General features: G+C 43.6%; 1 protein-coding gene across 2 annotated transcripts in view; it reads right to left on the bottom strand.

Moving 5' to 3' along the window:
* CABLES1 (Cdk5 and Abl enzyme substrate 1) overlaps positions 1–21,538 on the bottom strand; it is a 66,186-nt gene that overhangs the window by 3,656 nt on the left and 40,992 nt on the right. For both annotated transcript variants that reach the window (XM_066992858.1, XM_066992859.1), the window contains 3 exons: positions 12,309–12,408; positions 10,650–10,806; positions 9,524–9,627 (listed from right to left, as the gene is read on the bottom strand). In XM_066992858.1, coding sequence (XP_066848959.1) covers positions 9,524–9,627; positions 10,650–10,806; positions 12,309–12,408 — 361 coding nt within the window. The remainder of the gene's footprint in view (positions 1–9,523; positions 9,628–10,649; positions 10,807–12,308; positions 12,409–21,538) is intronic.

The following is a 21,538-nucleotide window of genomic DNA, read 5'->3' as shown; positions in this document are numbered from 1 at the left end:
AATTTGTTCGTGACCGCTCCGTCAGAACGAGTGACCTGAAATCTGAGATGAGTGCTGAGCACAAACCCCAAACAACACATACCTCATTACTTCCAAATATTGCTGCAAATGAGTTTAAGCCCAATGTGGGTGGATAAAACCTAGCTGACAATCCTTGTTATGCCAAAACAAGTCATCACAATAATGTGATGACCAGATTTTGTGTGTGGTTCTGAAACATATTGCCAGTCTCAAACAGACTCCTCAAAGGATCTGCTGATACAAATTCTTGACTACTGTGCTATACATTTGTGATAGAACAGGTAATTAGCCTAAATCGTGGGTAAATCAGTAGAATGCAAGACAGTAATGCTGTCATAACGTACATATTAACCGGACAGAAGTACTGGGTTAGGACCACATCAGAAGTGCACAGTTTGTTTACTTTACACTGAGATTCCTATTCCTTTTTGTCACAACCTGAAGAATTTCCCTGGATAGCACAGGGCCCTCCTGGCCAGTCCTGCAATGCCACCACCACCAGCAGCTACGGGTGTGCAGCACTTCTCCCATTCCTTCAGTCTTCATTCGTGAAGCACTTTGCCAAAATCCTCTGTCACCACTCACCTGGCCAAAAACTATCAGCTGAACCAAGAGCTAAACCCTCATTTGAAGGATGTGCCAGTTCTCTTCCTGGCTCTGGCTGTTGTGCCCCTTGGACAGAAGCAGAGAAGAGCCCTGGCTTGGGCAACCAGGGGACAACCTGGTCCCTGGACATCAGAATCCTGGCCAGCTTCAAGCACAGGCAGTGCATTCACCTCTGTGTACTGCATCCCCTTCCTAGATTTCCAAATCCCAGCACACAGCAGGTGGGTGCAACCCATATGGATTATATATCCTGCATTCTCCTCCCAGTAAAATCATTATTCCCTTCTAATTTCTGTTTATGGTTAAACTATATCAGAGCAAAGGGCTGTTGACTCTAGACGAGAGAAGGAAAGAAACATACAAAACACTTGTCACGTTATGCCTTTGTAGAAGATGGAGCCAAAATTTTTCAATAATAAAACGTGGAAGGGCTGGGGAGGATAGTGTAATGGCTCCAAAGAGCAACTGGACAACTCTTGTTATCTGATCATGTTCTTGGCTGGATCAGAAATGAGCACGAAGAGGAGCAAAAGGCAACTAACTTTTCCTGCACTTTGTTTAAGAGCGGTTGTACTGAAATAAAGGATATTTGCAAGAATTTAAATGAAAGCAGAGCGTGCTTCTTGCCTGAATAGCACACAACAGTATCTGAGGTAAACATGCTGATATGAAGAGGAAAAAAACAACTAGCCACAGGGAGTCGTTACAGTCATATACACATTTTAAAATGAGGGCTACTCTGCTGTCTGCCTTGCAGTGTGAAAAGCATCATTTGTCCAGATAAACTGCTCCCCGTGACATCCTGGCAGGTAATTCTGCTGGGCACGTCAAGCCCAACAGTTGCCTGCTGTTAAGTATAAATGCTTGCAAGCCCCCTCTGACACAGTTACATGTCAAGCGCCAGTCCAAATTTTGCTCAATAAAGGGGATGATTTATTACAAAACTCTGTCCTATTAAGGAGAGCTGCCAGTTATAAGAAAACATCAGAAAGGAGAAGGCCACGTCAACCTTCTTCAGTGACCCTTGGTGCCCTGCACGCGTACGGATCGGCTACAGCACAAGTCTGGGAAGACACCAAGGCACTGCTCAGGTTAAAAATTCACATACTGTCTTGACGCTGAAGCAGGCAGATTGCTATCACGCCTGAATAAAGAGAAGAGAGGAAAAAACAGGCAGGAGAAACCTCACCCTACCTGGAGCAGAAGGGAAAGGCTTCAGCCGAATGTGTGGGTCTGCCTGTTTTCAGTCTTGCTGGAGGTGGAAGGAAGGGAGGATTTGGCTGAATGTACACGGAAGTCTTTGCCTGGGTGTCTCAGAAAGTCGCTTGCGGGAGGCTCTGCTTGCGGCCTGCAGGGCTCAGACCTCAAAAGCTGAACAAAAATCTTACCAATTTCTCTCTTTCTCCTCTCATTCCTTTCCCTGGGATTTTGGTTCCTGCTTGCCTACTCCTTGGTTTTGGGGGTTTGAGTTGTGTTTTTTTTTTGCCAGAGGATCATCAGCAAGACGGGTGCTTCTGACACTTACACGTATATGCTGGGAGTTCTTTGTGGTATTACAAAGGATCCTCTCTCGTACTGCTGTAAGAGGACTACTGAAAAAAGCCACGTAGCATACTTTAGACCAGTGCTACTTGCTACTCAAAATACAAAAACATTGGTCCATGCCTCACTTATTTACAGAGTCAAGAGATGCTGAGCACACAAAGGTTACCCACTATTAAATCCAAAGATGGTTTCAGTTACTATCAGCATTTTTTGGTTGTCTTGGGCAATCCTAGAAAGAGCAGGCTTGGTGCTACCATGCAAAGCTACACTATACCTTATTTCATGCCTCATTGCAAACTTAACTGCCCGTTGTTTGCTCTCTGTTACCACAGAGCTCCTTAGTTTTATCTTAATTATCTCCCACAAAGCCATCATGGCTTTTTTTTTTTTTTGGCAGACTTGCACTCGGCTCCTTCCAGGTAATCATTTCCCCTTGCACAGAGGAGAACACAAAAAAAACATGACTCAAGTGTGCAGGACAGAAACCACTTCGGAGCAGAAAGCCTGTGGTAGAGGGAGGGCCCGAGCATCCTCCGCAGTCAGCTGAAGGGCTGCACGTTGATAACGCACCACGGCAGGGTTGGGTTGTTTTCACCTCCAGCACGAACGTGCCCGAGTGGCTCCAGAGTGGTCGGGTGAGCCCTGGGCTCCTGCAGCAGCCTCCTGGGTGCCTTACGTGCTGCTCTGCAGGGGTCTTTGGTTTTACCTGGGACTCCGCCGGCTAAGCCGAGGAGATCTGCCAGTACTCAGCTAAAATCTTTTTAGAAGATGTTCCTTTTTTTTTTTTTTTTTTTAATTTATTTAAAGCAAAGCATTCAGAGTCTTGAGAATAAGCAGATGGCTTAAAACAGAAAATGGTAATGAGGTACAGCTATTTTTAAACGCAAAGATTTGTCAATTTTGTCCTGGTGATAAGGATCTCCCCCCCTCCAACTCCGAATACTGCTGCTTCCTGCTAGACAACAGTCTCTACGATATAAATCACAATAATGAAATCCAGATGAAAGCTAGTGTGTGCTGTTTTTGATTCATGTAACAGGATAACAGCAGCATGTTTGAACACACTGGCTCTAAGGCAGCTGTCTCGTCTTGTCAGTGCCATGCTGGAGAGCTCAACTAACTGCCCTTATTCTCAAGAAAAGGAATTGTGCAACTTCTTGTCTTTTTTCCCCTGGTTGTTTTGTTTTTTTTTGGTAGCTGCTGCAGAATCCTGACTTACCCCTGCACAGCAGGATGCTCCCTTCTCAGCTGGTGCCTGTAGGATAACTGTATTTGGGGCTCTGCTCACCAGAGGGGCAGCCCTCTTGCTGCCGTGCTGCGTACCTGTGAAGCTAAGGAGAAATCCCACGTGCCCAAGCATCCTCTGTCCATCCATCCTTTCCTGCTGGAGCTGCCCTCCTGCACCCCACGAGCGGCTCAGCACCGACCCTCTGCTGCTCCCTTTCCCATGGAGAAGGAAAGAGAATGGGCTGGTGGAAACCTCAGCGCATGTACAAGGCCAAAAGCACGGCCGGGGTGCCCCAGTGACCCACAAGGACCAGCTGGGATCTTACTGCTGAAATGGGAGTGCTCTGACCCCGAGTCATCGTTTGCCACCTTCTCTTCTGCTCAGCGCTTACTCTTCCTCTGCTTTAGGCCATTTTATTTCTCTTGGGCTGTCTGTGAGTTAGAAACAAACTCGCTGGGTCAAGGAAAAGGCATCACTGTAAGCAGAGTTTTGTCTGTCTGGAATAGGTCTGGTGTTGCCTGCACTGGTCAACACCAATGCTCCAAGTTTTAGGATAGTGTTTTAAATAATCCCCTAAAAGGAGCACGGCGTTTTCCCATCCAAATATGCTTAAATATATACAACGTTATTCCCCAGAAGGCAGGCATTTTGCACTTCCAGGGCTGTCAGCACGAGCAAGGCACTGGGAAGTACCCAACCATCGCTCTAACACTCTAATCTCCAGTGTTTGTAACTTCTGTCATCCAGACCCGTCTGTCTTGTTTCTCACAGCTTATTTGCACAAAACACATTTCACTGCAGTACTCAGAAATGCTCCTTTGCGAGCTCTGTCCGTGTTCTCTGTATACAGATCTGTAAATGTATATTTTAGTTTGGCGATGGAGGTTGCACAAGACAAATGAAAGCTTTGATATATGGTAGCTGACAGATGCCTGGCCAACGTGATGAATGCTCGGGCTGAAGCCTGTGCTCTGCGCGCTTTTTGCATGGCTGGCAGTTTTGAACTTGGAGGTTAGCTCGTGTGTTATTCACACGCGTTTTCAGGCAGCTGCTTTCTCATAGGAAAGCTGTATATATAGTTTCATAAATACAGGAGGAGGCAGGATGCCTGGAATGGTTGGAAAGACTGGCAAGATGAAATATTGTTGAAAATAAACCCTACTTTGGCACGTTACCAGCAAAAGATGACCTAGCCTTGGATGCCTCCATCTCCCTCTAAGAAGGGTAAAATCAGAATAGAATAGGTGAATAAAATGGAAGTTACGCGATAGGTTCTCTTCAGCTGACTTTACTGCAGACCTCTGATCAATCTGCTTCATGGAGTGCAGACACGATAGGTTTAAGAGACCTTCAGCAGCACGATGGTAAGGTCTCAACCACATAACAGATGCGAAGAAGTCAACGACTGTGCACTGCTTTAATGCATACCACACATGATTAGCTACGTGGCTATAAGCTGTCAGTAACCTAACGTATATAGCGATGGCTTCAGGTGCACATATATGGGAAATCCTGCTGGAGCAGAGGCTTGAAACAGTGATGGAAAATGGGAGTGATTTCTGTATTATAACAACTTTTTAAAAAAGAAAAAGGACAACTAAAAGATGTCTCATTGTTAGAAAGGTACTGACATTCAAGGAACATAGACGGAAATACTTAGCATTTCACAAAGCAAATCATCTCTAAGCTGCCCCTTTGAATTACGGTACGTGGAATGATGCCAGTTTATTTTACACAGTTAACACACTGAAAGCATTCTCAATTAATACAGCGTGTCATTGCTTCAAAATACATATTTATTGGAGCCTCAGCCAAATATAGCATCAAATCCACACAGCACTGGCTTTAAATATGAATATATACCACCGCTGTGATCCTCTGCTCCCTGAGACTTTTGGGTACGAGGCCAGCAGCTGATAAAAAAGCAATCTGGAGATGCTTCTTAATTTCCAACTACGGAAGCAGCTCAAAGACTACAGTGACGACATCAAAGGACGCTTGCTGTAGTGGAGTACTTCTGACCTTGGTGCTCCTTGTGAAAGACAGTAAGGGGGGAGCGAGAAAGCAAATGTGCTATATCATCATGCAGGGCTTTTGTTAGACTGAACGGATGGAGCAGCAAGCAGTTCTAATTTTAAAATCACATTGGAAGACTAATATTTAATAATGCAGCTTGGCTGTGCTTGACACGAGTGCTGTACTTGGCAAATGCAGGCTGATGGTCAGCCTGCTGTAAGAGCCCTTCAGTCCTCTGCAACATGCTTTTTTATTAGCAGCGTATAGATGTCAGTTTGTTTTGATATAATTAAAGCAATACACTGAAACTGTCGTTAAGGACCAAAAACCAATTTCCAAGGGTATCCCTTGGGCATGGATAGATGGATATTGCAGGGATGTTATTACACAAGGGTCACTCAAAGTCAAGATGCTACTGATCGAGGCTTTTCTTCCCTTTCTGCAAGTTCTGGCAGCAGATAGCAGCCAGCTGAACACACTCTTGTGTTTTTGTGTCACCAACAAAACCCAGAGCTGTGGGGGTCGTCCTCACGCATGCTGCAGAGGGAGTTTTCTCCTCCTGTTTGTTTCTGCTTGCAGGAATGCAGGGAGACAGTGAAGATGCTGGCTGCACACTGGTTGACGTGAAATGCTAGCAAAGAAGTTACTGCTCTGCCTGGTAGCTGGTGGAAGTTCCTATTCTGGAGAGATTTAAGAATCTGCAAGAATTCCTGTTTTAGCAGTATCAGCCAGGAAGACATCTGTTAACCATGACATGATGTTTTTTCCCTCCCCCTGCCTCCTCCAGCATGAATTCTTCTACCTCTTATTGTTTATATTGTGTCAGAGATTGTAGGCTCTCCTACAAGGACAACATAAAGTGAAATAATTTCTCTGGGATATACCAGAATTTGAATACAATGAATGCAATTAATGGAAGTGGCGGGGTTTGTGCTGGAAACAAAAAATAGGCTGCCTTTTCAGATTTGTTCCTTATCAGGCTGTTTGTGGGTATTACTTTTAGAAATGCTACAGAGAAGTGCGTATCCTTTAAAGCTAGGAACTTCAGTGCAAAAAAAAAAAAAAAAAGACCAAAGCAAAAGCACTTCTTCCCCAGAGCTATCTTCAAAGAGGAAGCTCTGCTTTTCCTGGAAAACAAGGACTTGTAGTTCAAAATGCTCTGCAAGTCAGGACTAATTCAGCTCAGGAAAATTATAAGCCCATAAAGTCAATGTAAGTGATAATAACCCTGGGCTCCATAAAAAAAGGAGGAAACTGCCTCTCTCATAGGCTCGAGTGCAAACCGCACTCATGTCAGAGTAAAATCCAAGCAGGGCCACACATTTTATCCGTCTTGCACCTTCGAATAAAGCCTGCAATGTTTAGTGAAGCAGAATTCATGCAGGCCTCAAAAGCACTTTACCAGAGGAGCAATCCTGGCCCGCAGAGCACACGTCGGGCTCCCGGGTGTCGCATTTGTGCATTTAACTCAGTTCTGCAGCCGGCAGTGCCCTGCAGACCTGCTGCAGCTCAGCATCTAGCCTCGCTCTTCTATAACACCATTTGTTCAGATTCTTGTCACACGCCTTACCCCCTTAATTGCTCTGACATCCACAAGGAGGGGGAAAAAAGCCTACAGGCTTGCAGCTGCCAAACATTAATGCTAAATGCTGGCCAAGTAAGGAAACTTTAATTACAAACTGCAGCTCTCCACGCACGGTGCTCACATTGGAGATGCTCTCGGCTGCTCCGGCACCCGTGGGAGGCAGTAACTGAAGCTGTATTCCACTCGGGACCGCGGGCTGCTTTGAATCCGTGTGTACAGTAGGTCGACAACGCTGCGGTCGTTTTGCAGGAGTCTGCTAACGCTAAGATGGCTGTGCACCGTCAGGAAAAGCAACGCAGGTTTCTCGCTGACCTCAGACTGCAATTTGCTTTAATTGCAGCATATGCTGGTTTTTGTATTTGGGGAGGAAAATGCCTTGAAATTACAGACTATTATGCTTCTGTTCACACTGATGTGAACCGCAGGAAGGGGGAACTCCAGCTGAGTCTAGGAAGATGGATGCAAGTGAAGTCTTCTGCGTAGGCAGTATGGCCCTCTATCAACCAGCTCAATGCATAAGCCCTCCTTACTCGCAGCCCAAATTGCAAAACCCTGTTTAAACCTGCAAGCTCCCGGGACGCTCTGGCGCGACCTTTCCTCCCTTCTCTCGGCTGAAGGAAGCACCAGCCGCTTGTGAAATCCCTCAGCCGAGCGCTGAAGAACAAACACCCACTCCTTGGTTCCCCGTCAAGCTGCGCAGCTCCTGTGTTGCGTCACGGCGAAATCTTGGACCTTGGACAAGAGCGCTCTTGGCACATGCCAGCTATTCCCACCACCAAACGGAACACAGCACTTAATTTCCTTCGGTCCTTTCTCAGATTAGTGCCTTCTTTCCGAGAAGGAGCAAACAATGCCATTGATTTTAATGATTAGCCTTCAAGTCCGTTTTTCGCCTTGAATGTATCTAGTCGTACCTCTATCACAGGGGAAAGCCCAGGCAGCTTACTGCAATAAAAGCACAAACGTGGGCCTCAAAATGTTGTGGTTAACCAGTGTACGGAAAAGGAGGGCAGCACACACCCGCTCCTGGGCAGAAAGCTCCCCTGCAGGAAGCTCTCCTGGCTCTCTCATTTTGACTCACCTGACCACGTCCACCTCAACGCCAAGCATCAATGACTTTGGGTGATGTTAGAGGACTCAGACTGTTTGGAGCATACTTCCACCCTGAAGAAGGTTGGAGACACAACCACGATTGCTAAAACTATGTTCATTTTGGATGCCAGTTAACGACGAGTTTCTGTTTGAAGGAAGACAGCTCCCTGTCCATGACAATAACCGTATCAAAACCTAACAAATATTTTCCTACCCAGACATGGCTGCCATAAAGGGTTGACACTTTGTGGGTTGCCAGCCAAAAATAACTTGCCAACCCTAAAAGTAAAACTGGCTGAAAGTAAGCAGAGGACATACTAAAACTTTTCACTTGAAAATTTAACCCAAACACAGCCTCAGAGCTCAATTAAGCCTTTCTATGCAACAGGCAGAGCACTCTTGCCAACAAGGAGATCGGCTTCAATTTAAGTGACACAAGTAAAATACATTTCTATTGAAGAAGGAGCACCTAGCAATACTATTATCAAATAAAGACCAGGCTGGGGGGCAGAGGAGAACCTGCAATGACTGTACCTTTATATACATTAGTAGTTTCCTAAGTAGTATCTCTGCTCCAAGTTAAGTGGGGACGTGAATGACACTTCAGACTTCAAATCCTATCCTATTTATATATAGAAAAGAGTGAGTAATAGGAAGTCACCACTTTGAAAAAAAGAAAAGAGTTAGCTTTCCACCACGGTATACTACTGCTTTGGATGTCTAATTCAGATAGATATGTGCTCACACGCATACAACTGCACTGCGTCTTGCTACATTTCTGCCAAAATAGCACACCAAATCCTACGGGCTTGGTGCAACTGCAGAAAGGCTACAGAAGTCTCTCACCAGAGTAAATACTGAGTTAGAGCTGAGATCAAGGAACTGTTATGAGTCTGTTGCATTACAGCTTTGGATATGGCGAAAAACATACAGGTTCTGCTCATAATTGCTGCAATTAAAGGAAGGACTATCCCATGATGAAATAAATATCTGGGAAACAAAGGCTCTACGAGACACCGAGGTTCTACTCCAATGAGTAGACGATAAGTATCAAAACAAAATACAGTTTCATGACTTCAGAAAAACCCTAATGGGCATTCTCCTATTTTGTAATAGATGCCAATTAGAGGAAGTATAAATTTTCCTCTGAACGAGAGAGAATGAGTGCATTGTTCAAACAAGCCTTTCATCTAAAACATTTATGAAATACAGCAGTAATAAAAGCAGTTACTTTTGTAATACCTCCACAAGTTTGTTTTTACATGTCCCAGTAAGTAACTGTCATTTAGAACAAAGCATTCCAAACAGCTGGTATTAGTAGATTAAAAATAATAATAATCTTCTTAAAATGCAGCCAAATACAACCTCAACTTTCTAAATATTGTTACTAACATTTATCTGTGCTACACCTAGTTTTGAGTATCACTTACCATATACGAAGGAAATATTAAAACCCGCTTATGTTTGCCACACGGCCACTGGGGATCATCTAAAAGATTGGGGTCATATTCAACATAGTCTCCCAGGTCACTGCCTATAAAACAATGGTAAAAATAACATTTCTTAATTACATCAAGAAATCTGTAAACGTTAAGTGGCAAACAAGTTCAGTGGTAATGCACAAAATGATCTTTGTGCTGGCTGTTTGAAAAGAGTCAAAAAATTTTGTATATGTCACTCGGTACTTCAGTAATAGTAGAACTTGCAAAGACACAGAGGACCTAAAGCTTACGAATTACCTGGTAGATATGAACTTAGGACTTAGAGAAGTGCACAATTCTATGAAACCCCAAAATGAAGCCACAGTCCAAAAGTCTGCCAAACAAATGTGGTCCCGCATACCCTGCCATGTTCAGGTGAGAGGAAAGTGAGTGGGGAAGTTTTGTTGACTTTTATTCCCAGAAACGAGCTCTCATCTGTTTATGCAGATGTTTTGATTTGTTTCATTTAACACGCCAAAGTATCTTAAGCATATAGTGTTTTGGCGTACGTTTTGTGCCCAGTTTTGTAAACACGGCCCCTTCCAGCCTAATAAAGGTCATGAGTACGATTTACACCTTCAGCTTTTGACTATCGTGTTGCCATTGTGTATTTTCCACAGCAAACAGCAGTCATGATGAGCCTTATGTGGGAGGAACAAACAATGCCAGTTACACAAGGAGGCATGCTGAGCGGGATCAGCGGCTGGCAATATGACAAGGGACCGGCGATTGTGTTTACTCAACTTTCCATGATCTGTAAGCCAGCCTTGCTGAACAAACAGGGAACAAGCGTGGAAAAGGGCACTCCAAGTTCTGTGTTACCTACCCCAAGAGACTACATTTTGCTTAATTTAAGCATACAAGGGGTTAAAACATGGTGTGTCTCCACCAAAAAGTCTTCGTAATTGGACGCCTACCTGTCCAATTTGCTCTAGGGAACCTGCTTTGGCAGGGGGGTTGGACCTGATGGTCTCTTGAGGTCCCTTCCAACCCCTGCAATTCTGTGATTCTGTGATAATAGTCACCTATTGCCAGGGTATGCAAGGCTATTAAAACAAGCTTCTTGGTAAGTTACCTGCATCAATGCTCCCCTGGGTGCTGTTAGCTCTTGCCAGAGAAAGGCTACGATGGCTTGCATTGCGAAATTGGGAGAAGGATGAGGTGGAGTCTATTGTGTTCCTCCGAGTTCCCAGAGCATTGGTTGGAAATAGGAACTGTGTGTATGAAACCGTCTAAAAAGAAAGTCAGAATGGACAGAGAGTTACTATCAGTCAGCTCAGCCACAGCAGGATCCCTTCGGGGCATCCCAGTTTGAAGCAGGGGAAACCAAATTAGCAGGGGATTTTCTGGATTTCATAGTTAGGCACAGATGAATAAACACTAGTCACCTACATTTGCTTCAGTGTAGTCACTTTATCCACACAAAAAAGCTTTTGCAAATGCATTAATTCTTCGGCAAAACAAAACTACAAACACACACGCGAGCTCTAATACACGGGATTTACAAAATCCTACTCAAGGGTCAGATTTAAAAATACGTCAGGTTTTTCAGTGGGCCTTCCCTGTAGCAGATTTCAGCTGTTTCTTTACTGAAATGGCATTCTTGTGTATGGGTCCCTCAGCACAGATCAGCCACAGGCAAATCACCTGAACACCGCTTAACTTAAGCACTTTCTGTGGTATTTTTGTCCTTTAGGATTTGATCTGGCAAAGTCTTGTTGGTGTCTTAAGTTACTGGTAATGGTTATGGGAGATCATTCACTACCTGCCAGCATGGACTCAGTGTGAATGAATAACATGTGACAAAATTATTTGCAGAATGAACCAATTCTCTGTTTGCATGCTTGGCCAGAAATAGACTACGTCTTACTTCTCCTAGGTTTATTTTCCAAAAATAACAGTATTATGAAGAAAAAAATGAGTCTCAGGCTCCAGACTGGTTTATGAGCAGGTCAGAACAGGTATCAAATAAAACACGTGAGCTTTAATTTATTTATAAGCAGACAGGTTGTCCTAAAGAATTTACAGTCTGGGGTCTGGACTGTCACTTGGTTAGGTGAGCACACTGTGTGCAGCAGCACTGACCTTTATTTAAGCCTTTAAATCCAGAAATGACAGCAGACTGGATAAATGGAATGACAAAATGTAAATCAGGTTTTCAGAAAAAAAAAATGTTTTCATATGTGATTAAAATAATCTCTTCTCTACAGATTTGTTTAAAATGGATCGCTTTCCCCAAAAAATCATAATTGCTTATTCCATTTCAAATGAATGCACTCTTGAATTTTGACGTGCTCATCAGGTTCATACTAATGTCCTCTTGCTCTTTTGGACAAATGCAATGGTAAGTGAGATTTCTTTTATTAAATAAATTTGAAAGCAAGCAGAATTACAGCTTACAACTATCACCAGAAATTATTTTTGCCTCTGACAATACGCTCTGTGCTGATACCTCCTGCTAGAGCCAGGGGAGCACTGATTTAGTAATGCTCCACAGACTCAGATGTTGCCAGAGGCAGATTTCTTCAAGGAAACTGAGTTGTTTGCATTGACAGCTAGGATGGTCCCCTTGAATTTCTGCTCATCTTCTTTACAGCTCATACATACTGTGCTTTAACTATTGTATTATGCTGAATATTGTAATTTATTTAAATATTTGTGCTTGTTACTAGGTATGCCATATTTTTCCCTAACTACAGAGAATCTAACGGCGTAGGAAGTGAAGCATCCCCACCTTCCCATCTGCTCCGAGCTCCACACCTTCAAGACCAATGATCTCTTTTAGACACACTCCAGTAGAATGGCACTGGCGTCCACCATCCAACTTCATATCCCTGGGGAACAGAAACCAGAGCAGAGACAGCTCTTCATAAGCACATCTTATTTACTTTCCACCACACAATGGAAGCAGCATTAATCCTAAATCTACCAGTGCAAAGTACAGAGGAGACAACCTTTCCTACGGACAGGACTGTGTTGTCTAAAATACATTATAGCTACTGGTTACAGCAAAAAGCCCACTTTGTTCCTGGTTGTGCCTCGTATTCCACCTATGGTGCAAAACTTGGTTCCTCATCACTGAGGGCACCTGACAGAGCTCGGCACTGGGAGGGACCTGGGAGTTGTGTAAGCTTCGGGTGAGACCCAATAATCCAGCATATCTAATAAACTGATGCCCCTAAAATACGTGCCCAAGTGCCTCCATGCTGTCATGCAGAGAATGAATTGCCCATGAAAGCCTCTGGGAGGAATTTCTGCACCTCCAAGACCGGGAGGGTGTCCAAAGCTCAGTGAACTGGCTCCTGGAGGCCTTCAGGAGAAATCCAGCTCTCCCTCTCACTTCAGGATAGAAACTTGGGCCTTAGGAGGACCGATCCATTCATCATTTCACACGTAAAGGTAAAAAACGTGCCTGAGACAATCAGTCTGTATCCCATGCTTTAGCATCACGAATGTGAGTGAAGATAAAAGAGATGATGAGCAAATTTGTGCTCCACAAATGGCTACTGTATGCAATTCCAGAATATTTATCCTGTGGTGTTTTCCCAGCTCATTTCTGCTAAGGTCCAAGTACATGCTTAAAAACCTGTGGGAGAGATGCTGACATGAGGCTTGGAGAAGCCCTGCAGGCTCTTCACCTGACTGCTGGACTGGGCTAGTTCCTGCTTTCTCTTTGCAAACCCTGTTTCCTTGTCTTCACTTCAAATCTTGTCACTCATTTTATTTCTCTGAAAACTGGCAATCAGTGAGTACCCAATAAATCGTGTACCTTGTTCCTAGAAAAATCCAACACATCTATCTGCTGGAAAACATACCTCTATGGCAAACAAAAACACTGTATCAAGGTTTTCATCCAAAGCCCTCTTGATTTCTGGACTGGGGTTCACTTTGCACAGTGTCATATCATCATTCTGTTTCCTGATATTATATTACTGAGAAGCTGCACAAATAATAAGGTAAAAATAACCTTCTGTCAGAGGCATCGGATTAGCCTCCCCGTTCTTGCACACAACATGCTGAAAGGAACTATTTCATCTAGAGACAAATGCTAAACAGTAACCATTTCAGTAGGTCTTATCTAGGAAATGAACACACGACTTGAGGAAGCCCCCAAATCAAAACAAAAATCTGTATTATCTTTATCAATACCAGGATAATTTAGTTCACTTCCTCAAGGACAGAGGAAGAAATAATGCCATTACAGCTTTGAAAACAAGTCACGGAGACACTTCTCCATGCAATTAACAGAGAAGGCTAGATAGCTTTGTTAATTCATTCAGCGAAAATCTGGCATCGTTTAAAGAGTCAGCTCAGCAGCTTTTCAAAACCAGAGTGGCTCTGGGGACGTAGAAGAAATCAGTTCTTTGGGAGCAGAGATCAGGGTCAGCTCCAAGCGTAAGCACGCACGGGAATGATTCCTGCCCATTAGCTGGAGATCCATCAAGACTAATCCCCCAATTTTTCCCATCTTTCTTCTGTTTTTAAAAGAAACCTCTACCTTCAGGACCCCGTAAGCAACACTGCAGCTATTCTCCCTCATTCTAAGTGTTTCGCAAAGGCTACTCAGAAGTCCTCTCTTCCTTTACATACATCCTTATATTTGTAGGTAGTATATATTGCTTGTGTTGTAAAACAGTAACAAAACATTACTGTTTGGGGAGAAACTTGTCCATAAAACTGAGAATTTAACTCACTCTCTTGAGGAAAATCAGCACAAACCAGCACACAGTTTCTTATCAATGTTCAAATGAAAAGGATCATCCCAGCTTATACACATCCTCTCCCCGCTGATAGAAGACATTGTTAAACACTTGATATGAGATTCCTAGGTGAGTGTAGCTTATCCTTTTTGAGTCCCTGTCACTAAGACCAACAGCAAGCTAGTCTATTTTTTGCAGGGAGAGCACTGATTTTTCATCCCACTCCTACTACAGCAAAGTTCACGAATGCCTCAGCAAATCTCATGCTGGACACCTGTGGTTGAGCCAGCTAAATAAAATAATAGTAAATCCTTTCTGGATTGTAAATTAAGGCAGGTTAAGTTTTCTCTTGTGGGGAACTGCTGGTAACAACAAGCTACAGAGCTCTGTCCCAGGGATGCTGGGGCAGCTCCCCCACCTGGGACAAGCCCAGGGGCTGCGACCCTGCTTCTGGAGGAGCCCCAGCACAGCTTCTTCCTCACCAAACCCCCAAAATTCCCAAACCAGCTAGGAAACAGTGGGATATGCCTCACATTTGCTCTCCGCAAAAATTTGTGAGCTGTGCCTGGGGAACGGTTGGGACAGTCGTTTTGGGACAGCCAACACGTTAAGCGCAGCAAACCACTGCCACCAAGTTCTTCGGGATACGAGCCCTTGTGCGGCACCATGGTCAACAGGCCCTGTACACGTGTGTAGCATAGGAACTTGAAAGAAAATCAAGCTTTCCCTGTGCTTAAGTTATTTACGTTACCCAATGGCACCGAGGAACTGCACAAACCAATATGCAGTAGTAAAAGCTGTTTACAAAATTCAGAGCAGGAAAGATGGCCCTTGCCAAATAGGCTTTTAAGTGAAGAGAACTTCCTTCCTCCTCTTCCTCGTTTTTGATTTTCCTGTGTTTTGTTTTCCGAAATTGCTTTTTAACAAAATTTTCCAGCAATTCCAGCAGACACTGAAAAGCTAAAATAAATCACAGGAATGTAATTTTGCTACCTTTGCTTTATTTGAGCAGGGAAAGTTTAAGGAAATCACAAGATCAGGATGCCTTTTCTGCAGGAGGCAAAAAACTTGATCCCAGTTCTTGATAACATTAGGGGAGTTACTCTGATTTACATAAATGTCCATGCTCTATTTGTGCATACCATTTCCAGAAAGCGTGCTGAAGAGTGGTATTGGAAACTACACTCAGAACTGAGGAAGAAAAAGAAAGTTAGTTTCTCCACCTCATACACTTCGCAGATTTTCCTGGAACGGTACTGGGTGACTTGTGAATCCAAAGTTGTTGTGGGATGGTGGAAAGTTTTACCAAACAGGTAAATAAGAATCAAAACAGGAATTCTCAGCCTGTGTGTCAGGCAAGGATTAACAGAACATAAACTGAATATAAACTGCACTATATATATAACTGAATATAAACTGTATTACCTGCTCTTTCATGAATATAACATCTCTTTAATGAGCCAGACACTGTGCTTTGACGTGATCTATAAAGACCCATGCAAGAGTCCTGCTGGGCGCTTGCTCTTTAAATGACAGCAACAGTTGAACACTTTGACTCGTGAATAATTTAGGAGTCCATTAAATATTAAACAGATTTCTAGATGCATGAAAAAGCCTTCTACTTATGGCAAACGGAATCTGATATGTGTTATTTAGAGATGTAACCTTTTTGTGTTTGTATTTTATGCTTAGTGATTCCTGACTGCCCAGATTTATTCCAAAAACAAAGGCAGTTCATGAGACGTCAAAAAAATACTGCTCTTATCCCTCACTGTACATAATTTCTACTTATGGTCTCTGTTTTTAGGGATGAGGACAATGACAACTTTGGAAAAGATGTGCTGCCAGCCAGTTCTACAGCAGAGCTCCTACTGACTGAGACTGCTGGCTTTAATTGACTGTGAGTTTTCAGATCCTAATTGCCATTAGTGTTGCTAGAACAACATCTCAAGCTGCAATTTACTGAGAATGGAGGTGGAGAAGCTCGTGGAAAGATTGCTCTAATGGGCCAGCATCCTTTTAATCTCCCCAGACATATTCAGGTGTCAGCGTGTCAGCTCGTCTTGATGTTTTGCCCAACACGGAATAAAAGTTCAAACCTTAAGCCTATTAGCTTTTGGGATTTATCACTTAATTTCAATCTAAGGGAACAGGAAACCTCATAAAAATGAGCTAATGGTGGATCTATAAAATTCACCTGTGAGATGATTAGTTTAAAAGCGTCATGCTGTGTAGGAAAAAAAAAAAAACAGATTTCTGTGTCTTTCTGTAAAGCTAATATGCACTTGGTTTTGTTCAATTTGGGATAAGCAAGGAAAATGGGCAACAGTGAGGGAAAGCAAGGATATTTCAGCTTCCCTATCATATGCTAATAATAGATAGTTACTGTTTCCCAAATCTACAGACTGATAAACGTTCAGGAAATACACTAGAGATTGACAACTTGATCAAACTGTCTCGCATACAAAAATCGGGTAGGGGAAGAACAGCAAGGAACCTGGTGCCAAATCTGAAGGATATAACAGAGTAACCTGCTTTGCTATGCGCTTATCTCTACCATACTTATGGCAATTTAGAAGCTCTCATTTCTCCTGTAAATATTCCCGTTTCCTACACTGGCTGCAGGGATGCAGTGTGTGAGACAAACTCATCTAGATGCTCCTTTTTGCCTCATTTTGCATACGGCTTTCTTACCCAGTTTAAACACCGAGGACAAACAAAGATTTCAGAATTTGGATAATGAAACCCTTTGGGAATGCCTGGCCTCTGGGCTCATTGATCGCTGCAGCTACACGTTATTTGGGATGATGGCATTGAAAACTTCTTGCTCGTCGTATCATTGAACTCATTAGTGTTCTTGTCAGGACTTCAACGGGCAAAGTTAAATTCAGTGATGATTTCTCTTTAGAAACTGGATGAAACTGGTTTGCAGCATTGCTGAGAAGGACACAAATTCTTTTTATCTAGTGACTTAATGCTTTACTTCAGAAGAATGATTGATTTTCCGTGCTCCAATCCATTTGATTACTGATACTGTATTATTTTCCTTAACTGGAGGCAGGTTTAGCCAGATAAATTCTTATATCTGACTTAATAATTCTTATAATTCTCCTACCAAAGAGCAATATTCAGCAGCTATACTCTCTGCAGGATAAGTGTCTAACCCCTTAATGAATTCAATGCCATGAAGAATAAAACATGAGGTGAATTGGCTGTTTTTGTGACACACACTATCTGATGCTCTGGAATTTTTGTATGTTAGCTCATTGCCTCCAGCCTCAGTGACAGTCAGCCATTTTGACCCCATGGCTGATAACTGAATGTAAAACCAGCCATGCTGCAGTGCCAAATCTCTCTGACACCTCCAGCTCTCCTCCTTCCCCGGCTCCTTTCCACTCATCTTCTGGGCAGAGCTTTACAGAAACTTGGAAGCTCTTAAAAGGCTCTAGCAACATTAGAAAATAAAATACTATGATAGGGATGATTATAATCTGTGAATGCAAAAAAAAAAAAAAAAGCTTAGTTTTTGTTATTAACAAAATCTAGCCTAAAAAGCCCCTTTTCAAAACATGTTTTTAAATTGTGAGCCATAAGGACGTGTGCCAAAGAAAAAAACATTAAAGCAACAGAATTATAAAAACAACTACCTTCATTACCTTTTTCTCCTGGAGGAAGAACAATATGGTACCTTTCTCCTCCTTTGTAACACCGTTAACAATGACAGCCATACATTGTCATTTCCTTTTTTTTGAAAACGCTCAGGCATTTTAGAGTATGAATGAGAACTGGATTGCTCTCGGACTGCCACTGAGTCCTGCAGGCCACATGGAGCACCTCCAGCAACGTCCATGAGGATTGCCAGAACTGTGCTGTCTCCTTGGAAGCCAAAGGAGAAGTGGTGCCTAAAGAAGCTCCAAGAGCACGTAAGCAATGGAGAACTGGAGTTTTGTTTGTAAACGTTACTGCAAAACCCATGTGTGGGCATGTTTCACAGGTGAGCAAGATTTTGCTCAGCAGAAAAACCCAGACTGCGAATACCCTTTAGCTGGGAAGATCTCCAGTACACTGCAAAAGAGTATCAGCTGCCAAAGTGATTCTGCAGCACTACTAGCAGCTCTAGAATTGCCGTACCACTAACCTGTGAACCACACAATGATTTCAAATTTCATAAAAGCATCATCAAAGGCAAGCATTCAGCCAGTATTACCAGCGCTGCTGATAATACATGCCTCTGCAGACTGGCCTGTAATGATAATGAGAGTTTGTGTGTGTGTGTGTGTGTGTGTGTTAATTTAATAAGAAAGGCAATAAAACTATCACAGTGCTCCCAGTATGGGGCAGCTCTCTCATCGCTGCCCTTAGCTACCACTAAGCAGTGCATAGGGTCTGCTAACTTAGGACTTCAGAGGCCAAGGTAAGGCAACAGGCAAGAATCCTGCTTCTTTCAGCTCCTGACATGCTGTACAGCCTTCCTAACGTTGCTTTCACCTGGCTATGCCTGCTCTTGCAGCTGCGCTGGTGCTCTAGATGAGGGAAGAAAAGCACGCTCTGGTCCCATCCATTGTCCTGCTCTTGGCCATGGAAACTGGTGAAGCTGTGCCTGCCACCATGCCACCTGCAAAGATGTGGGCAACCTCACCGTAACCAGACGCGAAGAGGAGAAATTACGGCCCAGATCCACAAAAGTACCTGCCTCTCAGTGATTTCAGCAGCAGGAACGCATCTCGAAACCTTTGTGAATGAATCTAGGTGGTAATTCTCCCCTTCCTCTTGCACAAAAACACTGTAAGCTAGACCATTAGTTTTCCACCAAATAAAAGGTATGGACAAAATTCTGAGGACACAAAATTCCAGTGATAACTACTGTTCATGACATTTTTTCTCCTCAACACATCACTCTGTATACTTTTTGCTTCTCTTCAACAAAACAGAGAGAAGTAGAGCAAATAATTTCCCTGGCACGTGGTGCCCTCCCCTCTCAGCCCCAGCACGTGCAACCCGATGTGCCTTCTGAAACAGCAGGTAACAAGAACCACCATCCATCACCAGCAACCTCTGCACTGCTGTGGAATATGCTTCCCTTCAAACTCCTGCTGTGAGCCATGCTCCGGTGAGCCTGCTGCTGTCTGCCTGCAAGGGAAGGCGATTTGGGAAAGATTTTCCAAGGTACCGCTCAAATTTCACCCTCTTGTGTTTCTGCAGCCTTCCCTTCCACATCCCCCCAGACACACATTTGTATTTGTACAGCAATTTAAGAACATAGCTTGGGGAGGATTCTTGCTATCGTAGCTTGAATGAGCATGGAAGATGGAGAAGATCTATAGCGTATTTCCTGCACATGGCTGGTAAGGGGTCGTTATGCCCCATCCATCCTGGCCAAGTACGCAGAATTTAGCTGTGTCGGCAGGAACTGCCTTTCAGGCAGGTTTTTATAACAGATCTATTGGAGCGGTTCAGCTGCCAGCATCGGTACAGGAGAACTCTTCTCTGCTGCCTACAATATAGCTGGGGCTGGCAGCCTCCCCAGGGCACAGCTGTGCCTGGAGATTTCCTCGCTGGCCGCAGAGCCTGCAAGTCAGAGCAGAGGTGGAGAAGCAGCAGCAGCTCTGCCCTGTGCTCCTGTCACATCAAGTAGTGTCCCCTCCATGTCCACCCCGCTCTCCCGCTCCTGCCAGGGCTTACTCCATCCACTCTGTTTTATTTGAGGACACATCCGAAGTTCCCCGGAATTACCTGTTTCTTCCCCATAACCATTCATTAATGCTTACAGACCGTAAACCAGTCAAAACAGCTGCACCAGTGATCCAGGGACACACAGAAAGCAAAGCTAAAGGATGCTGTCAGTACAAAGCTTCAGAAAGGTACCCATGTCTCTCCCCCCTCCTACCACACATCCAAAATGTGCAAAGCAGTCAGCAGCTACTGTGCAGCCTGAACAGAGTGGCTACAGTTCCTGATATACTGCCTCATCTGTTCTTTGCACCAGCTGTTCCTGGAAGGAGGTACCATTTAATTGTTTCTCGCTTCCTCTGATGCTTTGGAAGAAAGAAAGAGGGCTTTTTTTCTTTTTTTTTTTAATTTTGGCTTTTTAACAGACGGAAAAGGGCTGGATTGCTGTGTACTGGCACTTTCTATCTACTCATCCCAATCCCTTCTTGCTGCGCAAGCACGGTACAAGACATTACATATTGAAATAATATTTATACATGGAGCTGGGTTCATTACTGCTGTAATTTAGAAGATATAACCAGTCATCAGCATTTCAAAATATATTCAATTTTCAATAAAGAGGCAATTTCCACAGGGCAATGACCATAAATGAATGACAGTGCACCAAAGAAGACTGAACAAAGCTGCCAGTCTGTCAAGGATTTGCCTGATGTGTCATCCCTGCTTAATTATGGGAAAAATTTTACTGTAAGACACAGGAGAGCAAGTCAACTTTCCTACACAGGTACCTCCTTTCCTTTCTGCATTAAAAATAATCTCCCTTTGTTTTGAATTACTGAGGCATGAGCAGCTTGTGGCGAATAACTCTCCAGAATTAAATAGGTGGCAGAAAAATATGAGCCAAATTCACCCTTTGTGCACTGGATGAATTTGATTCTAGGTACTTTGCGGGTCTTTCAAAAAACACCTCCCTGCATCATCTGAATATTTCCCCCAGATTTGTGCCCTGCAGGCACCGAGCCATCGCCAACTACAGGCAACTCTCAGCTCGCTGGCAGGCGGCCACGTTTTAAACCTCTGCCCCAGAGGCACAGAGCTGCAGCCAGCACTGCCTTTAGCAGGTCGTGCCCCAGAGACTGCGAGATGACATTTCCTAGCTAAACCCAGTCTCCTCCACTTCTGCAGTTTCACTGCAAAAGCAAAAAGCTTTCTCAGTCTTTGGAGAACTGCTTCAAATCCAGATATCTACCTGAGGTCTAGTGGCTCAGCACTTTCAGGGATGTAAGTCAGCTCCATGGAAGTTGCTCACAACTGCTAAGAATCTGTATGGCATCAGTGCCAAAACAATCTGTCAGCATTACCACAACTCTCTTTTCGCTAACTGAATGATCTGACCACTGTCTACAAGTACAATGAAAAGCTATTATGTTTAGATTCAATTATTTCTCTGTAGTAATGGAAGTCTAGATACAGTAACACCATAGTCATGTGGGAGAATCAGAAAGCTAGGACTGCTTATAAAATAAAAGTTGTGCTGTCTAAAATACGTGTTTCGTCAAAGACGAGTGAAGGCAGAAGAAACAATATAGGCTGT

Source organism: Anser cygnoides, chromosome 2 (genome assembly GCF_040182565.1).
Source record: "Anser cygnoides isolate HZ-2024a breed goose chromosome 2, Taihu_goose_T2T_genome, whole genome shotgun sequence".
Classification (NCBI taxonomy): domain Eukaryota; kingdom Metazoa; phylum Chordata; class Aves; order Anseriformes; family Anatidae; genus Anser; species Anser cygnoides.
This window is presented reverse-complemented; position numbering and strand designations above follow the sequence as displayed.